General features: G+C 38.5%; 2 protein-coding genes across 2 annotated transcripts; both read left to right on the plus strand.

The window, feature by feature from the left end:
- The first annotated feature begins 340 nt into the window (after positions 1 to 340).
- myadma (myeloid associated differentiation marker a) lies at positions 341 to 4,286 on the plus strand. Its single transcript, XM_071460026.1, has 2 exons — positions 341 to 496; positions 2,652 to 4,286. The coding sequence occupies exon 2, from the start codon at positions 2,764 to 2,766 to the stop codon at positions 3,610 to 3,612; it is 849 nt and encodes a 282-aa protein (XP_071316127.1). The 5' UTR covers positions 341 to 496; positions 2,652 to 2,763; the 3' UTR covers positions 3,613 to 4,286.
- Positions 4,287 to 5,936: 1,650 nt separating this feature from the next.
- Positions 5,937 to 20,338, plus strand: LOC139606628 (GTPase IMAP family member 8-like). The gene is made up of 7 exons (XM_071458889.1): positions 5,937 to 6,222; positions 7,303 to 8,052; positions 9,102 to 9,851; positions 10,855 to 11,753; positions 12,791 to 12,933; positions 17,320 to 17,426; positions 18,592 to 20,338. The coding sequence occupies exons 1-7, from the start codon at positions 6,216 to 6,218 to the stop codon at positions 19,614 to 19,616; spliced, it is 3,681 nt and encodes a 1,226-aa protein (XP_071314990.1). The 5' UTR covers positions 5,937 to 6,215; the 3' UTR covers positions 19,617 to 20,338.
- The last annotated feature ends 1,184 nt before the right edge of the window (positions 20,339 to 21,522 follow it).

A 21,522-nucleotide genomic window follows, 5' to 3' on the forward strand; every position in this document is an offset into this window, starting at 1 on the left:
CCAAATACAAATCCAAATACATATTTTGGTGTAATGATTAATATTTGTTGGACAATTCTTAATAGCTACAGCATTGTATTATAAGTTTAGGTAAGTTTTATTAGGCCTACAGCTGATATTTGCTTTAAGAAAAAAAATTCAAAAGTAGGCCTACACCTAAAACACAAATCATCCAAAAAAGTAAACCACAAATCTTGACCAAAATAGATCACTGCGGTTTTGCATTGAGCACACACTCACTCACTGTGTTTTTTTTTTTTTTTTTTTTTTTTTTTTTATACCTTACTCAATATGAGAAGCACTTGAGAAGATGACTTGCCATGACCTCACCGAGGCTTGGAGAGGGATTCAACTCTTTACCAAATATGGCCAGTGCGGGGCGTGGGAGGCTGAGAGGATGAGAGGAGGGGGATGCGCCGCCAAGTACGCACTCCGCTGCAGGAACTTTAAGCTCGCCGAGAAGAAATATGAAAGATAACACCGAGCCAAGAAATCGGTAAGATCGATCTGCAAACTTCTTTTTTTCTCTCTCTCGGAGAGTGTATGTGGAAGTGCAGCTTGTGGGAATCATAGACTATTTCTGGGCTTGGAGCTGGGCGCGGCATGCTCGCTATTTGGGGACGGAAAACCTCTTCATCGCTCACTTATTATGCCAGTTTTCATGTGTGTGTGTTTTTTTTTTTTTTTTACAGAAAAGTAAATTTACCTGCTCCGGATTCATTATAATGCTGGTGTGTCTGCTTCACAGCCTTGATTTTGTGAAACAACAGGATATATAAAGATTTCAGTGTCGATGTACCCTCATTTCATACCAGTGTAAATAACCAGCTGTAGCACTGAAGCTCTATACAGTGACATGCAGCAGGACTCAGGTCTGTTTATTTTAAAAGCCTAGGTATGCACGGTATGTGTAAGCCACTATCAAACAGTTTGGTTTTTTGTCAGCAGCGAGGGCATGAGGCCACATGCACCACACAACCACATCTCTCTCTCCGAGTCCCACAGGAGGTTTCTGTTCCTGGTTTATAGCTCAGACTATAAACTGACACTTCTCTCAGTTTTGAATCTGGGTGGCCAAGCATGAGCAGCATGTGGAAACTCACAGGTTTCAGCAGACACTCAAAGCCTAATGGATTAAAGCTTGTTTCCATAATCAACTGATATCTCAGCCTGGAAAGAGCTGGACTTCCAACTAAAGGCCTCGTTCCTATCATGTCATGACTAAGTGCTCATTTGGTTTGTGTTGCCCGTCCAGCTTCCTGAGGACGTGCCATTAGCTGCTTCCTGTGTTCTCGTTACACAGAATAGGAAGTGTGTGATTATAGGCTAATGAAAGTTTTCGGGTGAGGAGTGGCGCTTCCATGAAAGATGCACCATCCCTGGTCCAGCAGAGCAGCAGCCACGGCCCTCTGACCTGTAATCATAGCATCTGCTGCTACAGTGCAACAGAGCGTTATCAGTTTAATTTGTCAATGCAGTTTATGGTTGTGTCGACAGAAGCTGCATTTCCTGGCCTCTGTGAGCTCACTCTGTGGCTCATTCCGCTTCCTCTACCTTAAAACAGCCGGATGCAGTTTATCGTTTTGCTCTTTTGCACTCTTTACGTGTCATTGTACACTTTATGAAAAAGTGCTCCAGTCAACGCAGAAAAAGAAGATTAGAGAAGAAGAGTACATTGTGCCAATTTTATTTATAAAGGTCTCCTGCAAAAGCTGCCTCAGCATATCATCAAATTCAAAACCACCGTTTAAGAAACCAGATCACAGGCCTGTTACCCCTCAGGTAAATACTGAATGTGGGAGGAACCCCCTTCCACTACTTTAAGTTTCATAGAATAAATTACAAAGGATTTAAAAACTTGAACGTCTCATCCCACTGGCTGATATGAAACAAATTTTCCTTTGTTTCTTTTTCTTTTTATCTGTTGTGTCCAGGCCATTATTGCGAAAGAGTCCTGACTATCTATGAGATTACATGATGAAATAAAGGTTATTGATGGGCATATATATGAATCTGTTTCACGGGTATAGAGGGTATCATGTCTTATGCAGATTGTCAAGCTCTCTGAGGCTCCTTTGTGATTTGTTATTTTTGGGTATATAAAGAAAACTGACTTGACTTGAGTGAAAACCATCACAGTTTGGACACTAGAGGGAACCAATATCAAACTTTCCGGTGCACTCTTGCTTCCACTTTAGACTGGGGGACTTTCCAACAGGCAAGCTTCAACTTCCTGTGTACCAACCCTGCACAGGTCACAGCTTGAGCAGCCAGTTGAGATTCATTCCTTGGTCTTAACACAATTTTAGTTTTAGCCTAGACATGTCAGTCAGAGATGAAAAACCTAAAAAATATTTAAATAAGTGGCTATGATGTTGAAGTTTTTCACAATTTGACATTTTATATACCTATAAAAAGCCTGTTTATAACATTTAGCAACTACACTATGGCATGTCTTTAATAGACCTGTCATTGTACAGCTACAATATGTGCTGCAGATACCTAGAGGATGCATCATTAAATTAGGCAATAAAGACCCATAGCACTACTTTTCTTGCATTTTGCATCTAAATATTCCTAAATCACATTCTCATTTCACCAAACTCTGCATCTGTTTCTCCTGATTACTCTCTTGTTTTTCATCTTTTCAGCACGTGACAAGCTGCCAACACAGGATCTAACATTGAGTTTTAAAGGCTCATATTGACCCTTGCTGGACCACAGAAGCTGCTTTCAACTCCTGACTGACTGTGATATCCCATCATGCCACTGATTGTGTTTCCCACCTCCCAGCTGCTATGGGTGCGTGTAGCCGCCCTGGTGTTCACTTGCGTGGCTTTCAGTGTCGCGGCACACGGAGCCTTTCTTCACGGAAGCATGGGGGACTGGTGCATCTTCTGCTGGGCGTTCAGCTTCGCCTGCACCCTGCTGGTCCTGCTGGTGGAGCAGTTTGGCCTCCAGGCCCGAGCACCAGTGTCCTGGTCCAACTTCCCCATCACCGTCGCCTGCTACGCGGCCCTCCTTTGCCTCTCTGCCTCTATCATCTTCCCGGTCTTTTTCCTCAAGAACCAGAACAACAGCAATGAGATTCGTGATCATCGCATCGTATCCACCGTCTTCTCCTGTCTGGCGGCGGTGGCCTACATGGGGGAGGTGAGCCTGTCTAAAGCGAGGCCAGGAGAGGTGGCAGGTTACATGGCTACAGCTCCGGGCTTGTTGAAGGTGTGCCAGACCTTCGTGGCTTGTGTTATCTTCATCCTGGTGAGCGACTCTGAGTCGTACAACAGGCATGCAGCACTCAAGTGGTGCATGGCCGTGTACTGCATCTGCTTCATCCTCTCCATGGCTGTGGTGGTGCTGTGTGTCGGAGAGTGCACCGGCTGTCTCCCCATCCCGTTCTCCAAGTTCCTGTCAGCGTATGGGCTCCTGGCCGTTATCATGTACTTGACCGCCACCATCATCTGGCCCGTGTTCCAGTTTGACAAACAGTACAATGGTAGAAGTAGTCAGCGGTCAGATCTGATTGCTGTGGCCGTGCTCACTGCCCTCAACTTCCTGCTGTACCTCGCTGACCTAGCCTACACTGCCAGACTAGTGTTCGTCAGTGTCTGAGAAGAAGAAGTGAAGGAGGGAGACACACTGAGCGATGAAGTGAATAAATAAACGAGCTTGAGTGGCTTTGCAAAGAAGTGTAGCTGATGTTGAATTTCTGGCAACAAAGACATGGCTCTAACCTTTTGCTGCCGAACTGTAAAATGCTGGATTTAAATGTCCTGTTGATACAATGAAAGCCCAATAAACCATTAGTGGCTGTAAGCTATATGTATGCACAGCACAAGTTTATATATTTCCAGATATCCACAATGACAGTGATTAACCTCCGATGTGACTTTTGTTAAGTAGAAGGTGAAAGATCAAAATATTGGATTTTACATGATGGTGTGACAATTAAAACGAGGGAATCTGTTCAAATCCAATAAAGTCAAACACACTGGAGAACACAGGAAAAAAACAAAAGTTAAAAGTGATTTTTTTTTTGGTCATCTTTAATATTTGATCTATTTCTTATCAGATAGAAACGTATTTATCTGAGACACAAATGCAATCTTTGGTTTTCGATGGGGAATACACAACCTAAGATTTATTCAATATGATTCTTAGAATCTTTTGTTTATAAGGTTTTGGAGAAAAAAAATACTCAATAAGTATCAATATTGAAACAAGAATGTAATTTGAGCAAATGAAGCTTTTAGTGAAACCAATAAATATTTTGTGTTAAAATGTGATTCAGACAACTGTCTCATTACTTATCACTGAATGAATTAAGGTTACCTCCTATTCATCAACAGAAAAACACGACTTTCAAACATACTGACATTTTTTCAGCCTCTAAAAACCTCCTACACTTAAAAGGGACAAATTATGTTTCTGTATGAACACAGAAATTGTAGAATGTTGTAGGCATGTGCATGTTTTTTTTGGTTTTTCTTTTTTTGGCAGAGGAGCTTCAGTGTCTGGGCTATGCACTTCAAAAAAGAAAAAATAAGTATAGTAAATACATACACTAGGGGTCCAGCAAGAATATTTTCGTGTCTAAAAATATCCTCTTTTTCTGTGACACATAAGTCAGATTCAACAAACTCTCTTAACTGCCCAACCTTGTCTTGAATTGCTTATTTCAGGCCAATGAATAACACATGCTCATCTGCAAAGAAAATCATAACAAATGTAGCAGAGTCAGTAGTCATATTAGTGCCCCAAAACAATTATTAAAAGATAATTGTACATCCGTCAGTGATGTGTCATGAGAGTAATGCTGTACTGTGACAGAAATAAAGAGAAATAAGTTCAAGGCTATTGTGCGAGGCCGTCAGGGGAAGAACAACCACTGAGTTATTAGACTAGAGAATATCACAGCCACTGAAGCTTGTTTAAACTGCTGTGACGACCAAAAAAAAAGAAAAGAAAAAAAAACAAAACAAAATCTAAAAAACCTAAAACGATAAGCCATGATGATGATGACATGCTGACCAAAATATTAATCAAAACTTTATGACGCTCAGTGTTTTCTAAATAAATAAGATAAACTAAATACATTTTAATCTAGTTTTTAATCAGGAAAATTTTATAATTTTTTTTTGTCTTCTAAGCATTTTGAGGATTCAGATGTCACCATCAAACCATCTTAAGAAGCTTGACACACGTTTAAACAACAAACCTGCAAAATACTCATTTCTTAGAAAATGCTCTAGTTAGGATAGATGACAAAACTAAATTAAAAGAAAAACAATTAAACATGAAGTCCATTCGCACTTAATGTAAGTTTAAGTAGCCTACCCTTTCTAAAAAAAAAGACTTGTCAATTCCTCATAATTTTCTCACCAGTTCAAGGAACATTTAATTCCTCAGTTCACCTGAAGAACTCATTTTCTTGATGCATGGTTTTCACTTGGCAGCAATGGCATGCACATGTACAGTCAGCACTCAGTGTTTCACACTTGTCAGTTTGTTATACCAGAGACTCTTTACTATCTTTGTGTTATTGTTTTGTATCAGTCATTCATAAGTCATCACATCAGTCATCTGCATTTTCAACTTTCACCTCTGCATCCGGTCTTTTAGAAAAACTAAGCACAGAGCATCAGTATGAGTGTGAGTACTCTCAAAAACAGCAACAAATAAAATAACACACACACACGTCATATACTGCACCACACCTGAGAGTGATGTCACTCAGCACACGTACAGTTGCAGCTCATGCCCGCTGCAGTGCACATGCATTAACCACATACAACACAGTTTCTCTATGAACCTGCAGTATAGTCCCAAATGAAATGTGTTGAATTAGAAAAGAGGATTTGAAGATAAGAAACTAAATGTTTCTTGTGCCAGTTAAATCAAAGAATGCAAACATGTTAATGGGTGAATTTCACTTTGAAGATCACTCTCTGAAAAGGTCAGCTGAAGTTTTCACATGAAGTGAAACATTGTCAACGTGCTTAGTGGAGCATAATCTTCGCGTGGTCATGGGTTTTCAGAGCTGAGATATGGGATTGATGCTCACGTGTGACAGCACGGACAGTTTGTGGCTCTTCCTGTCACTCCATAGTTGAAGAAGTGAAACACACACCGATAATGAAAGAAGGACAAAATCTTTAAGAAAGACAATCTCACAGGCTGTTGTGTCACTCTGCACTCTCATCCTTTCTGACAACATGGACGGTAAGTTCATTTCTTTAATGATTCTAAACTATGGACATATTATTTTAATCAATGGTTTTGAAACTAAATGAATTTAAAACACTTGAGATGCTGCCATAAGTTGATGTACTTACCTGTGAACAATGTTGCTCCTAAACCTCACAGCAGTTTACAAAATCCCCCTCAGAGTTTTGTTCAGTAAATCACATTTGACTGATGAAGAATGATCAGTTTTGTTAGATTAGATCAGGAGCTTTGGATGTCCTCGCTCTTGTTTAAGCAATGTACTTTTTGAAGTTAGAAACGATAAAACACAATCACATAGTATTTTGCAAGATTCTTAAAAAGTTGGTGAGATATTTACCATCCTGAGTTCATTTCAGAACTAATAACCATGACACCAGATCACAGGAGAGATGAGCTCTTACCAACCATGAAGAGTGGCAGGACAGAGACAAAAACATTTCAAGTATATTATGTATTATATTTGTAAGTTACATGAAAGGAAATGTTAAAATTGTGAACAAGACAAATATTAAACACAGCTTATTAACCAGAAGATAACTCATGCAATACATTTTTCTATTGACATACACTGATATACATGTATGTTATTGTCAAGGTTACGGACAGCTATCGACAAGAAGCTCCACCAGAATAGATCTAAGTTTACAGAATCAAAGTTTACAAGAACAGTTTTCTTTCCTGTTCTTGACTTGTCTTTGTGTCCGAGTTTGAAGTGAAGCAGATGTTTTGTCTGTGTGAAATATTCTGTTACTGACACTTTTACACTTCTAAGAGTGTCTCTCAGTTGTTGCCCTTATTTACCTCCATTGTCTGGTTAAAAAAGCAAAACTTGATTTCACAAGGCACAAAATAAAAAACCAAAGTCAAAGTTAACCATTTTACATTGCCTCAATCACAAGCTTTGGCAAACTAACTTAAAGGTACTGTCCCTCTTTATAGTCATGTCTGACTTCTGACTAATATAGTATATTTCTATAACTGGCACATTATTCACAGTGTAATCTGAGCAGCAAAACACAAAAGCAAGCAAGAGAAATAATATATAATAATGTATATATCATGATTCTTTTCTAGATTCAGGCATGAGGATCGTCCTACTGGGAAAAACTGGAGCTGGGAAAAGCAGCCTGTGCAACACAATATTTGGAAAAAAACTGTTCAAAAAAAACCACTGTGCAAACACTGAAACAAGAAAATGTCAGAAAGCAACCGGATCTGTTAATGGAAAAAAAATCACTGTAATCAACACTCCTGGTTTGTTTGACACAAACAGGTCTGAGGAGGAGCTGAAGCCTGAGATAGTGAAGTGTATCACAGAGTGCTCTCCTGGGCCTCATGCTTTTCTCATTGTGCTTAAAGTGGAGAAATACACAGGACAAGAGCAGGAAGTCATCACTAAAATATGTGAATATTTCTCTGAAGAAGCTTTCAAATATGCTGTAGTTGTCTTCAATCATGGGGAACAGCTTTCTAAAGGAATGAAGATTGGGGAGTTTGTCCGTCAGAATGAGAAACTGAGAGAGCTGGTGAGGAAGTGTGGTGGTCGATGCCACGTCTTTGATAATAAATACTGGAAGAACAACTTATTTGAAAGATACAGGAAGAACAAGCTCCAGGTGAAAGCGCTGCTCAACACAGTAAAAGAGATGGAGAAAAAAGGAGGCTACTACACCAATGAGATGCTACAAGCAGCGGAGAGAAGAATACAACAAGAGGAGGAGAGCATCAGAAAATCATCACCATACATGTCAAGGAACGAAATCGGAGAGGGGGCAAAGAGAAATTTCTCAGAACATCACAAGAAAATAGTTGGTGTTGCCACAGGTACACTGTTGGGAGATTTGCTTGGTTTGCCATTGATGATTGTATCAGTTCCCACAGTCTTTAAGCAATTAGAAACAGGAGCAGCAGCAGCAGGAGGCTTTGTTCAGTAAATCACATTTGACTGATGAAGAATGATCAGTTTTGTTAGATTAGATCAGGAGCTTTGGATGTCCTTGCTCTTGTTTAAGCAATGTACTTTTTGAAGTTATAAACGATAAAACACAATCACATAGTATTTTGCAACATTCTTAAAAAGTTGGTGAGATATTTACCATCCTGAGTTCAGTTCAGAACTAATAACCATGACACCAGATCACAGGAGAGATGAGCTCTTACCAACCATGAAGAGTGGCAGGACAGAGACAATAACATTTCAAATATATCACGGTCTCATGTTCATCAAAATGACCAAGAATACCAAGAACGTCCAAAGTATTTGTAAGTTACATGAAAGGAAATGTTGAAATTTTGAACAAGACAAAAAACATTAAAAACAGCCTATTAACCAGAAGATAACTCATGCAATACATTTTTCTACTGACACTGATATACATGTATGTTATTGTCAAGGTTATGGACAGCTATCGACAAGAAGCTCCACCAAAATAGATCTAAGTTTACAGAATCAAAGTTTACAAGAACAGTTTTCTTTCCTGTTCTTGACTTGTCTTTGTGTCCGAGTTTGAAGTGAAGCAGATGTTTTGTCTGTGTGAAATATTCTGTTACTGACACTTTTACACTTCTAAGAGTGTCTCTCAGTTGTTGCCCTTATTTACCTACATTGTCTGGTGAAACCAAGGAAAACTTTATTTCACAAGGCACAAAATAAAAAACCAAGTCAAAGTCAACCATTTTACGTTGCCTTAACCACAAGCTTTGGCAAACTAACTTAAAGGTACTGTCCCTCTTTATAGTCATGTCTGACTTCTGACTAATATAATATATTTCTATAACTGTCACATTATTCTCAGTGTAATCTGAGTGGCAAAACACAAAAGCAAGCAAGAGAAATAATATACAATAATGTATATATCATGATTCTTTTCTAGATTCAGACATGAGGATCGTCCTACTGGGAAAAACTGGAGCTGGGAAAAGCAGCCTGTGCAACACAATATTTGGAAAAAAACAGTTCAAGAAAAACCACTGTGCAAACACTGAAACAAGAAAATGTCAGAAAGAAACCGGATCTGTTAAAGGAAAAAAAATCACTGTAATCGACACTCCTGGTTTGTTTGACACAAACAGGTCTGAGGAGGAGCTGAAGCCTGAGATAGTGAAGTGTATCACAGAGTGCTCTCCTGGGCCTCATGCTTTTCTCATTCTGCTTAAAGTGGAGAAATACACAGACCAAGAGCAGGAAGTCATCAACAAAATATGTGACTCTTTCTCTGAAGAAGCTTTCAAATATGCTGTAGTTGTTTTCACTCATGGGGAACAGCTCCCTAAAGGAATAAAGATTGAAGAGTTTGTCCGTCAGAATGAGAAACTGAGAGAGCTGGTGAGGAAGTGTGGTGGTCGATGTCACGTCTTTGATAATAAATACTGGAAGAACAACTGGTTTGAAAGATACAGGAAGAACAAGCTCCAGGTGAAAGCGCTGCTCAACACAGTAAAAGAGATGGAGAACAAAGGAGGCTACTACACCAATGAGATGCTACAAGCAGCGGAGAGAAGAATACAACAAGAGGAGGAGAGCATCAGAAAATCATCACAATACATGTCAAGGAACGAAATCGGAGAGACGGCAAAGAGAAATGTCTCAAAAAATCACAAGAAAATAGTTGGTGTTACCACAGGTACACTGTTGGGAGATTTGCTTGTTTGCCATTGATGATTGTATCAGTTCCCACAGTCTTTAAAACACTGGAAACAGGAGCAGGAGGCTTTGTTCAGTAAATCACATTTGACTGATGAAGAATGATCAGTTTTGTTAGATTAGATCAGGAGCTTTGGACGTCCTTGCTCTTGTTTAAGCAATGTACTTTTTGAAGTTAGAAAAGATAAAACACAATCACATAGTATTTTGCAACATTCTTAAAAAGTTGGTGAGATATTTACCATCCTGAGTTCAGTTCAGAACTAATAACCATGACACCAGATCACAGGGGAGATGAGCTCTTACCAACTGTGAAGAGTGGCAGGACAGAGACAATAACATTTCAAGTATATTATGTATTATATTTGTAAGTTACATGAAAGGAAATGTTAAAGTTTTAAACAAGACAAAAAACATTAAAACAGCCTATTAACCAGAAGATAACTCATGCAATACATTTTTCTACTGACATACACTGATATACATGTATGTTATTGTCAAGGTTATGGACAGCTATCGACAAGAAGCTCCACCAAAATAGATCTAAGTTTACAGAATCAAAGTTTACAAGAACAGTTTTCTTTCCTGTTCTTGACTTGTCTTTGTGTCTGAGTTTGAAGTGAAGCAGATGTTTTGTCTGTGTGAAATATTCTGTTACTGACACTTTTACACTGAGTGTCTCTCAGTTGTTGCCCACATTTACCTACATTGTCTGGTTAAACCAAGGAAAACTTTTCCACTATTTCACAAGGCACAAAATAAAAAAACCAAGCCGAAGTCAAACATTTTACGTTGCCTCAATCACAAGCTTTGGCAAACTAACTTAAAGGTACTGTCCCTCTTTATAGTCATGTCTGACTTCTGACCAATATAGTATATTTCTATAACTGACACATTATTCACAGTGTAATCTGAGCAGCAAAACACAAAAGCAAGCAAGAGAAATAATATATAATAATGTATATATCATGATTCTTTTCTAGATTCAGACCTGAGGATCGTCCTACTGGGAAAAACTGGAGCTGGGAAAAGCAGCCTGTGCAACACAATATTTGGAGAAGATGTGTTCAAGATAAACCACACTGCAAACGCTGAAAAATCAAACTGTCAGACAGCATCTGTTAATGGAAAAAAAATCACTGTAACTGACACTCCTGGTTTCTTTGACACAGACAGGTCTGAGGAGGAGCTGAAGCCTGAGATAGTGAAGTGTATCACAGAGTGCTCTCCTGGGCCTCATGCTTTTCTCATTCTGCTTAAAGTGGAGAAATACACAGGACAAGAGCAGGATGTCATCACTAAAATATGTGAATATTTCTCTGAAGAAGCTTTAAAATATGCTGTAGTTGTCTTCACTCATGGGGACCAGCTCCCTGAAGGAAAGAAGATTGAGGAGTTTATCAGTCAGAATGAGAAACTGAGTGAGCTGGTGAGGAAGTGTGACGGTCGATGCCACATCTTTGATAATAAATACTGGAAGAACAACCAGCAGGATGAATACAGGAACAACCAATTCCAGGTGACAGAGCTGCTCAACACAATAAAAGAGATGGCGGACAAAGGAGGCTACTACACCATCAAGATGCTACAAGCAGTGGAGAGAAAAATACAACAAGAGAAGCGCATCAGAAAATCATCACCAGGCATGTCACAGGAAGAAATCAGAGAGAGGGCAAAAAGAAAGGTCTTAAAACGTCCCAAGAAAAAAGTTTGTGTTAGCATATCAGGAGGTTTTATAGGATATACTGAAGCTGATCGAGCAGGCTCAGTAATGGAGGCAGCAAAGAACCCAGCTAAGCCTTTTTATGACAAAGCTACAAACATGATAAATTACAAAAAGCAAAAACAAAGTGAGGAGGAGTTGCCTCTTCTTGAACACAGTTGAAACAAATGGGCTGTATTCTGGCTTTTTACGGCTGCACCATTGAAAACACAGCTCCTGTATAAAAAACCTTTGGGCCCTCCTACTTGAGAAAGTCTTGTTTAGCAGCCCTTTTTGAACTTTTCGAAGAGAGTGCTCATCTAAATCAATCTAAACTGCACAGCAAAGAGATACAGCAAAGATTTTTTTAACCTAACTGTGTTTTCCTTCTTTTTGCCAATGATATGAGATTGATGTGATACTAATGCATTAAATTCTTATACTCATGATTCTTATAATCATTATTCTTCATTATAAAACCTCTTAATTATCGACTTTTCTTTTTTTCTAAATGAAAAATGTTAACAGCGTTACTGTGAAATTCATCAAAAATAAAAGTGCTTGTTGTGAAGACGTCTTTCAGGTGTGTCTTTCCTCATAAAACCATGAGCCAAATTACACAATGCAACCTTCAGGCATGTAAAGTGTAATGTGTATGGTTCTTTGACATGTTTAAGCCTTTTAAATAATAAATGAAGAAGAGATAAAAATGGTTTGTAAGCAACGTGCACTATGCACCGTAATCTTCATGTGGTCGTGGGTTTTCAGAGAGCTGAGATATGGGACTGATGCTCACGTGTGACAGCACAGACAGTTTGTGGTACTTTCTGTCACTCTGTAGTTGATGAAGTGAAACACACACCTATAATGAAAGGAGAACAAAATCTTTAAAGTGGATATGAAACAGTCAATCAAATTAACATTATTCACTAAATGGATATCCACTCTACTCGACAATTATATAATAAGCATGACAAATGTAAACATCTAAAAGAAAAAAGAAGCTCCGTGTTATGTTTTGGTTCAAGGGCGCCGCCATCTTGCTGTACTATAACCTGTGACATCACCGGATTGGTTCTATGCTCTATGGAACAGATACATTGGTTGAGACAGTGAGAGACAGAGATTGAAAGGCAGAAAGTAAAAGAAAGATGGCGCTAATAACAATTGCTCTGGGCTGTAAAAATGACTTCCAATCAGTCCATTTTCATAAACAGCTGCTGAAACGGAGACCAGTACTGCTGCGCTGGCTGGCGGCGCTGAAGAGAAAGGGCCCTCCGCCGGGCTCTGGCTCCAGGGTTTGCAGTGAACATTTTCTGGAGGAAGATTACATTGAGGAGAAAACCTTTGAGTTGGGGAGGTTAGTTGTTCGCCAGACTAACAGACTAAAACCCCAAGTTGCTCCATCTGTATTCAATTTCACTGCCTATAGTGTGAGCTCAACTAACCGACCAACATATTGCAGTAGTGACAAAGCAGCATCAGTCCGCCGCAGGGAAAGGGCGCTAAAACGCACCAGCCAGGCAGGGAAGAGACAGGTACGGCATTTAGCAACTGACTGAAGTCACCAAAGACATCAGCTATGTCCACATCAAAACAATCAATATTCTCCAACATGTCTCAGAAACGTACAGTAGCTGCTTGATATGAACAACACCACTGACTTCAATAAAGGTCATCATGAGTGTCTCATTGAACACAGCTTTCACTCCAAACAACATCTATTGCTCCCGCTCCCATCCTCACACAGTTAATTCTCTGGCCTAAAGATTTCCACGGCATCTGTCAAAAATTAAAAACTAACCACACACTGAAAAAAGAGAATTGTTGAACCAACTTAAAGTGCTTCAATTGGTAACACACAAATGAATTAAGTTTTCTTACATCAAGAAAACAAGTTAGATCAATACAATTGCTTTAAGTCAGATAAACTTAATCTAATTCCTTTCAAATTAACAGTTTCCATTGATTCAATTTAAATTTAAGCCAAGTCAACTTAAATTTTCCAATTTTTCCAACTCAATTATTTGCTTTACCCAAATGTGAAAAACTGCTCCTTTACAACCTAATAATATTGTTTCAGGAAAAGTAGTTTTTGTAGTAACCTTACAGTGTTGTTTTAATTTGTTAAATGTAATTAAAATACCATCCAAACAATTAAAATTTTAAGTTGGCTGAAAAAAGAAACATGCTCTCCAATTGGATGTTTTTTTAGACTTTATTATATAAATGTAGTATGACCGAAAAGGTTATTTTTCTTAACTTTGAATTTACCAAGTCATCAAGTATTATGCACCAAGCTGCAATAAAGTATTATCTAAATGTGCATAGCTTTGTCACACCGGTATGAAAATATTTCCCATCGCCTTAAGCTGGTGAAATATATGCAATTGAATGTCAATGAATTTTGGTGAGGAAAAAAATGTAAAGGCACTTATTTTGTAGTGTAACACTAAAACAAATCAGAAAACCTTTCACACCTTTCTGGCAACCACTAGTTTCAATTCATAGTAATACAATGAAGTTACTTGAACAGAGTTTGTTTACTGAACAACAGTTGGCTTCATATTTAGCAGTGAGCTATTAGAGCAGAAATGATTAGTCAACTATTGATTTGGTTGATTGACAGAAAATGAATCAGCACCTATTTTGATTAAAAAAAAAAAAAAATAGTTCAAGTTTTTTTGTAACCAAAACAACCAAAAATTCTCAGCTTCCAACTTCTCAAATGTGAATACTTTCTAGTTGTGTAAGTCTTCTATGATAATAAACTAAATATGTCTGTGGGACATGGGTCTGTGTACCAAATTATTAATTGAGAAAATAACTGGTAAATTATGAATGAAAAATGGCTGTTATAGTTGTATGTTTGTACTGCAACTCAACACCAGTTTTTTTTTTTATCATCGATTAATCTGCTTATTACTGGAATACCGGAAAAATATAATAATAGTATTTTCACAATATTTGATTTTTTTTTTTAATAAACTAAATGATTAACCTGAGAAAATAATCAGCAGATTTATCATTAATGAAAAAAAATAGTTACAGCCCTATTTGAAGTAAATCTTAAGCATCTGCATGATTTATATTACTACTATTCACTGAAACCAATGGCTTCATGGAAGGAAGGAAACTACATTACATATGCATAATATACATGCTATGGCATGCTCTTGAAAACTCAGCAGTGATGTTTAAGGTACATAATAAACTTTAATAAACAGACATAACACATAACACAGCAATGAGGAGCTCTTGTGAGCTCTAACCACTAAAACAACTTCTGCTCTACAGACACTGTGTGCTGTGTAATTGTGTTTTTTGGAACATGACAAAACTGAAGTGTAACCTTTCCCCACAAATAGGGGGACACATATTGGGAGTAAACAATACAAAAAACCTGTTGCAAAATCAGTGCAAAAGCATTCAACATTGTGATTTGAGGAATAGTCATCATGTTTATGTTGCTTTTGTTTCTTGGAGCATACAAAGGCCTTTTTACATGGTCCATAAACATCATTGTGCTTCCATAACATGGCATTAGGCAGTTTTCTTGGCCCAGAGGAGCAATACAACAAAGTATCTCTTCACTGACGACATATTTAGCAGGTTCAGCCACACGCCTCATGACTGACTAAGTCTGGTATTAAGATGCTGTAAATGGGTTAAATGGAAGTTTTAAACATATTTATGTTTATTTAAATGTGAAAATAAAATTTAAAATTTAAAATTTAAAATTTAAAATTCAAAATTCAAAATTTAAAATTTAAAATTTAAAATTTAAAATTTAAAATTTAAAATTTAAAATTTGTGTCTTCATTTTCTGTTTGTTTTTAAGTAATTTAGCCACAATGTGCCAGTTTCAGGGGTCGATGTGCCTGTGTATGTGTTTGTGTTTTGTGCTGGACTATTTCTAGGCTGCATGCCACCACACACCACAACCAGCTAATAGAGTGGTATCAATCTGACCATCTAACTCAAAGCAAGAAAGAGATTTCCCGAAGTGTCAAACTATTCCTTTAAAGTTGTACAATCAACTAGTGATAATAAACCCTTAAAAAAATACATTTACATTTACATTACATTAAAATTACTTAAAACATTACATTTTGTCCAAGATGTAATCAATCCAATGAAGAAAATCTCCTTTTACAGCATTACTATAAATCTAGGATTTTTCTGTGTGTTCTTTCGACAAAGATGTTCTGTTGAAACTTACGAGATAGTCCTTGATCAGGTCATCTGCCTCTTCTCCCAGGAAGATGATGAGAGCCTTCAGAACACACACTCTCCGAAGATGAATATCCTCTGTCTTGGGCAAAATAATCTTGATTAATTTAATTTTTCCACATATCTGAAGACAGACATTCTTACATTTAAATTTGCTTTGTTTAAAAACAGAAATCTATGATGTTAAAGTCCATAAAAAAAAGAGAGTGCGTGAGCTCAACAGGTAACTCTCTGCTCCAGTTGCTAGCAACACCGCAACCTCTCTCTACCTGTCCCCCTCTCTCTCTTGTCCACACAACCTGTGTAGTGATCTATTCCTGAAAGGAGCTGCTCTCCTCCTCTAACAATATTCTGTCCCAAACTTCTCAAACTTACTGAAGATTTTATGCAGAGATAATAAATCAGTGTAATTAGCTTGTTTACTTCAGTTTCCATACATGGATTCCAGTCTTTAACTGGACACAGTCACATCCATGAAAATGACAGAAACACAAATTTTCCAGTTGTAGCAGAATAAAGATTTGTTGTAGAGGATCTTTCTGTTAGACCACTGGGTAATCATTGGACAATCACCATAGGGGGACACACTATAAAAGCGGGTCACTCTCGTGTGCTCCTCCGTTCCTGCTGAGAGTGCACGCCTCATTTCCAGTGCGCCTTGCTTCCACTTTGCCGCAGGTAGGAGAGAGTCTCTGTTATTGTTTGCACTTTGGCATGTCCTTGTTGCGAGGCTGCTTATATTGGTTGCTAATGACTTTATACATCTCCTGGCTGCTGCTTCCCGTGTTCTGAGCAGTGACCTTTCTGCTGATCACCGCTGGCAGGTTCCTCCCCAGTTTCATTGTGCCGCGAACTTCCTGCCGGTGGTATTTTTACCAACAGTTGTGCTTTAGGCAGTGACTGCTGGATCAGACTAGCGCCTGCAGATTCCCTTGTCTTCCTGCGGGTGAGAGCTCACACTGCCCGATTGGTATGTAGCCTACTCTGACATCAGTTTTCTATTTTATTTATTATTTTGGTTTAATTTGATCTGTATGCACTGTAGGAGCTGGCTGCTGTTGGCGTTCGCAGCCTTATTGGAGCGACAGGTGCTGTCGTGGCGCACACAGCAGGGACGCTGCTGCTTTGCCTCTGGCTGTTTTTCCTCTGAGTAGTTTGGCCTGTAATCGTTTAATGTTCTTTGTGTTTATTTTAACTTGGGCCTGTTTTAAGTGTGAATGGTAAGAAATGTGATTGTTGACATTAGAAAAGAGGATTTGAAGACAAGAAACTAAATGTTTCTTGTGCCAGTTAAATCAAAGAATGCAAACATGTTAATGGGTGAATTTCACTTTGAAGATCACTCTCTGAAAAGGTCAGCTGAAGTTTTCACATGAAGTGAAACTTTGTCAACGTGCTTAGTGGAGCATAATCTTCGTGTGGTCGTGGGTTTTCAGAGCTGAGATTTGGGAATGAGGCTCACGTGTGACAGCACAGACAGTTTGTGGCTCTTCCTGTGACTCTGTTGTTGAAGAAGTGAAACACACACCGATAATGAAAGGAGGACAAAATCTTTAAGAAAGACAATCTCACAGGCTGTTGTGTCACTCTGCACTCTCATCCTTTCTGACAACATGGACGGTAAGTTCATTTCTTTAACGATTCTAAACCATGGACGTATTATTTTAATCAATGGTTTTGAGTCTTAATGTATTTAAAACACTTGAGATGCTGCCATAAGTTGATGTACTTACCTGTGAACAATGTTGCTCCTAAACCTCACAGCAGTTTACAAAATCCCCCTCAGAGTTTTGTTCAGTCAATCACATTTGACTGATGAAGAATGATCAGTTTTGTTAGATTAGATCAGGAGCTTTGGACGTCCTCGCTCTTGTTTAAGCAATGTACTTTTTGAAGTTAGAAAAGATAAAACACAATCACATAGTATTTTGCAAGATTCTTAAAAAGTCTCTTGTAAAATGTATCATTGGCATCTAGAAAGTACCAGCAAACCTGTCTCTTCATTTATTTATGAGGCCTTGCTGTCTAAGTTGGTGAGATATTTACCATCCTGAGTTAAGTTCAGAACTAATAACCATGACACCAGATCACAGGAGAGATGAGCTCTTACCAACCATGAAGAGTGGCAGGACAGAGACAATAACATTTCAAATATATCATGGTCTCATGTTCATCAAAATGACCAAGAATACCAAGAACGTCCAAAGTATTACATGAAAGGAAATGTTGAAATTTTGAACAAGACAAAAAACATTATAAACAGCCTATTAACCAGAAGATAACTCATGCAATACATTTTTCTACTGACATACACTGATATACATGTATGTATATAAGATTATGGACAGCTATCGACAAGAAGCTCCACCAGAATAGATCAAAGTTTACAGAATCAAAGTTTACAAGAACAGTTTTCTTTCCTGTTCTTGACTTGTCTTTGTGTCCGAGTTTGAAGTGAAGCAGATGTTTTGTCTGTCTGAAATATTCTGTTACTGACACTTTTATATTTCTAAGAGTGTCTCTCAGTTGTTGCCCTTATTTACCTACATTTACCTACAAAATAAAAAACCAAAGTCAAAGTCAACCATTTTACGTTGCCTCAATCACAAGCTTTGGCAAACTAACTTAAAGGTACTGTCCCTCTTTATAGTCATGTCTGACTTCTGACTAATATAGTATATTTCTATAACTGACACATTATTCACAGTGTAATCTGAACAGCAAAACACAAAAGCAAGCAAGAGAAATAATATACAATAATGTATATATCATGATTCTTTTCTAGATTCAGACATGAGGATCGTCCTACTGGGAAAAACTGGAGCTGGGAAAAGCAGCCTGTGCAACACAATATTTGGAGAAGATGTGTTCAAGATAAACCACTGTGCAATTACTGAAACAAGAAAATGTCAGAAAGCAACCGGATTTGTTAAAGGAAAAAAAATCACTGTAACTGACACTCCTGGTTTGTTTGATACAAACATGTCTGAGGAGGAGGTACAGCCTGAGATAGTGAAGTGTATCACAGAGTGCTCTCCTGGGCCTCATGCTTTTCTCATTGTGCTTAAAGTTGAGGAATTCACAGAGGAAGAGCAGGCTGTCATCACTAAAATATGTGAATTTTTCTCTGAAGAAGCTTTAAAATATGCTGTAGTTGTCTTCACTCATGGGGACCAGCTCCCTGAAGGAATGAAGATTGAGGACTTTGTCAAAGGGAATAAACGTCTGGAAAATCTCATGAATAAATGTGGCGGTCGATGCCACGTCTTTGATAATAAATACTGGAAGAACAACCAGCAGGATGAATACAGGAACAACCAGTTCCAGGTGACAGAGCTGCTCAACACAATAAAAGTGATGGTGGACAAAGGACACTACTACACCAATGAGATGCTACAAGCAGTGGAGAGAAAAATACAACAAGAGGAGGAGAGGATCAGAAAATCATCACCAGGCATGTCACAGGAAGAAATCAGAGAGAAGGCAAAGAGAAATGTCTCAGATCTTCTCAAGACAATAGTTGGTGTTACCACAGGAGTACTGTTGGGAACTTTGCTTGGTTTGCCAGTGATGATTGCATCAGTTGTTAAAGCCATCAAAAAAAGAGCAGGAGGAGCAGTAGGAGTTGTATTAGCTGTATGTACAGTTGCTCCAGCAGCAGGAGCAGTAGCAGGAGGTTATATAGGATATACTGAAGCTGATCGAGCAGGCTCAGTAAAGGGGGCAGCAAAGAAGGCAGCTACGGCTGTTTTTGACACAGCTACAAACATGATAATTAACAAAAAGCAAAAGCAAAGTGAGGAGAAATAGCATCTTCTTTAACACAGTTGAAACAAATGGGCTGTATTTTAGTTTTTATTAAGGCTACACCATTGAAAAAACAACTCCTGTATAAAAAACTTTTGGGCCCTCCTACTTGAGAGAGTCTTGTTTCACAGCCCTTTTTGAACTTTTAGAAGAGAGTGCTCATCTAAATCAATCTAAACTGCACAGCAAAGAGATACAGCAGAGGCTGCAGACTGTACAGGACATGTAGAAGTGTAACACCTACTAAAGGGGCTTCAGTCACATATGCATGTAGGATCAACAGTGAGCTGAGGTGGAGAAACAAATGCAAGTAGTTTAATAGGCTGCTCAATGTGACAACATCCTGCTGCAGTTATTCATTTGACTTCATTAGGATTCTTCCAAGGGTTATTGATATGTCTGAATATCTGACACTGATTGGTACTATTTGAACCTATACATCCTACTAAAGAAAAAACCCTCAGTTTTCCAGTTTCTGAAATGTTTTTTTTCTAAAGTGCTTTAAGATTTTCATGCAAAAAAGATTTTTTTTTAACCTGTGTTTTCCTTCTTTTTTGCCAGAGATTGGTGTGATAGTAATGAATTAAATTCTTCTTTTCATGATTCTTATAATCATTATTCTTCATTATAAAACCTCTTAATTATCGACTTTTCTTTTTTTCTAAATGAAAAATGTTAACAGCGTTACTGTGAAGTTCTTCAAAAATAAAAGTGCTTGTAGTGAAGACGTCTTTCAGTTGTGTCTTTCCTCATAAAACCATGAGCCAAATTACAGAATGCAACTTTTAGGCATGTAAAGTACAATGTGTGTGGTTCTTTGAGATGTTTAAGCCTTTTAAATAATAAATGAAGAAGAGATAAAAATGGTTTGTAAGCAACGTGCACTATGCACCGTAATCTTCATGTGGTCGTGGGTTTTCAGAGAGCTGAGATATGGGACTGATGCTCACGTGTGACAGCACAGACAGTTTGTGGTACTTTCTGTCACTCTGTAGTTGATGAAGTGAAACACACACCTATAATGAAAGGAGAACAAAATCTTTAAAGTGGATATGAAACAGTCAATCAAATTAACATTATTCACTAAATGGATATCCACTCTACTCGACAATTATACAATAAGCATGACAAATGTAAACATCTAAAAGAAAAAAGAAGCTCTGTGTTATGTTTTGTTTCAAGGGCGCCGCCATCTTGCTGTACTATAACCTGTGACATCACCGGATTGGTTCTATGCTCTTTGGAACAGATACATTGGTTGAGACAGTGAGAGACAGAGACTGAAAGGCAGAAAGTAAAAGCTAGACGGTGAAAGATAAAAACAGTGAAAGATGGAGTTAGAGGACAGACACAGTTAAAGATAGATAGTGAAAGATAAAAACTGTGAAAGACAGAGACGTGGAGGATAGAGACATTGAAAGCTACAGACGTGGAAGATGGTGACAGTGAGAGACAGAGGTGAGGAGACAGACAGTGACAGTTAAAGATGAAGACTGACGAGCCGCAAGACACCAGAAGACCAAAGGGGGGCCAATACTGTATTGCTCCTGGCTGTAAAAACGACTTTAACAGGGCTAAAGCCAAGGACAAAACAGTCCATTTTCATAAACTGCGCCGAAACGGAGACCAGTACTGCTGCGCTGGCTGGCGGCGCTGAAGAGAAAGGGCCCTCCGCTGGGCTCTGACTCCAGGCTTTGCAGTGAACATTTTTTGGAGGAAACTGAGGAGACAACCTCTGAGTCGGGGAGGTTAGTTGATCGCCGGACCAACAGACTAAAACCCGAAGTAGCTCCGTCTGTATTCAGCTCTACTGAGCGACCAACATATTCCAATAATGACAAAGCGGCATCAGTCCGCCGCAGGGAAAGGGCACTAAAACGCGCCGGCCAGGCAGGGAAGAGACAGGTAC

The sequence above is a fragment of the Trachinotus anak genome, unplaced genomic scaffold, assembly GCF_046630095.1.
Source record: "Trachinotus anak isolate AG129_WGS33_773 ecotype Australia unplaced genomic scaffold, CSIRO_AGI_Tana_v1 ptg000023l, whole genome shotgun sequence".
NCBI classification, from domain to species: Eukaryota; Metazoa; Chordata; class Actinopteri; order Carangiformes; family Carangidae; genus Trachinotus; species Trachinotus anak.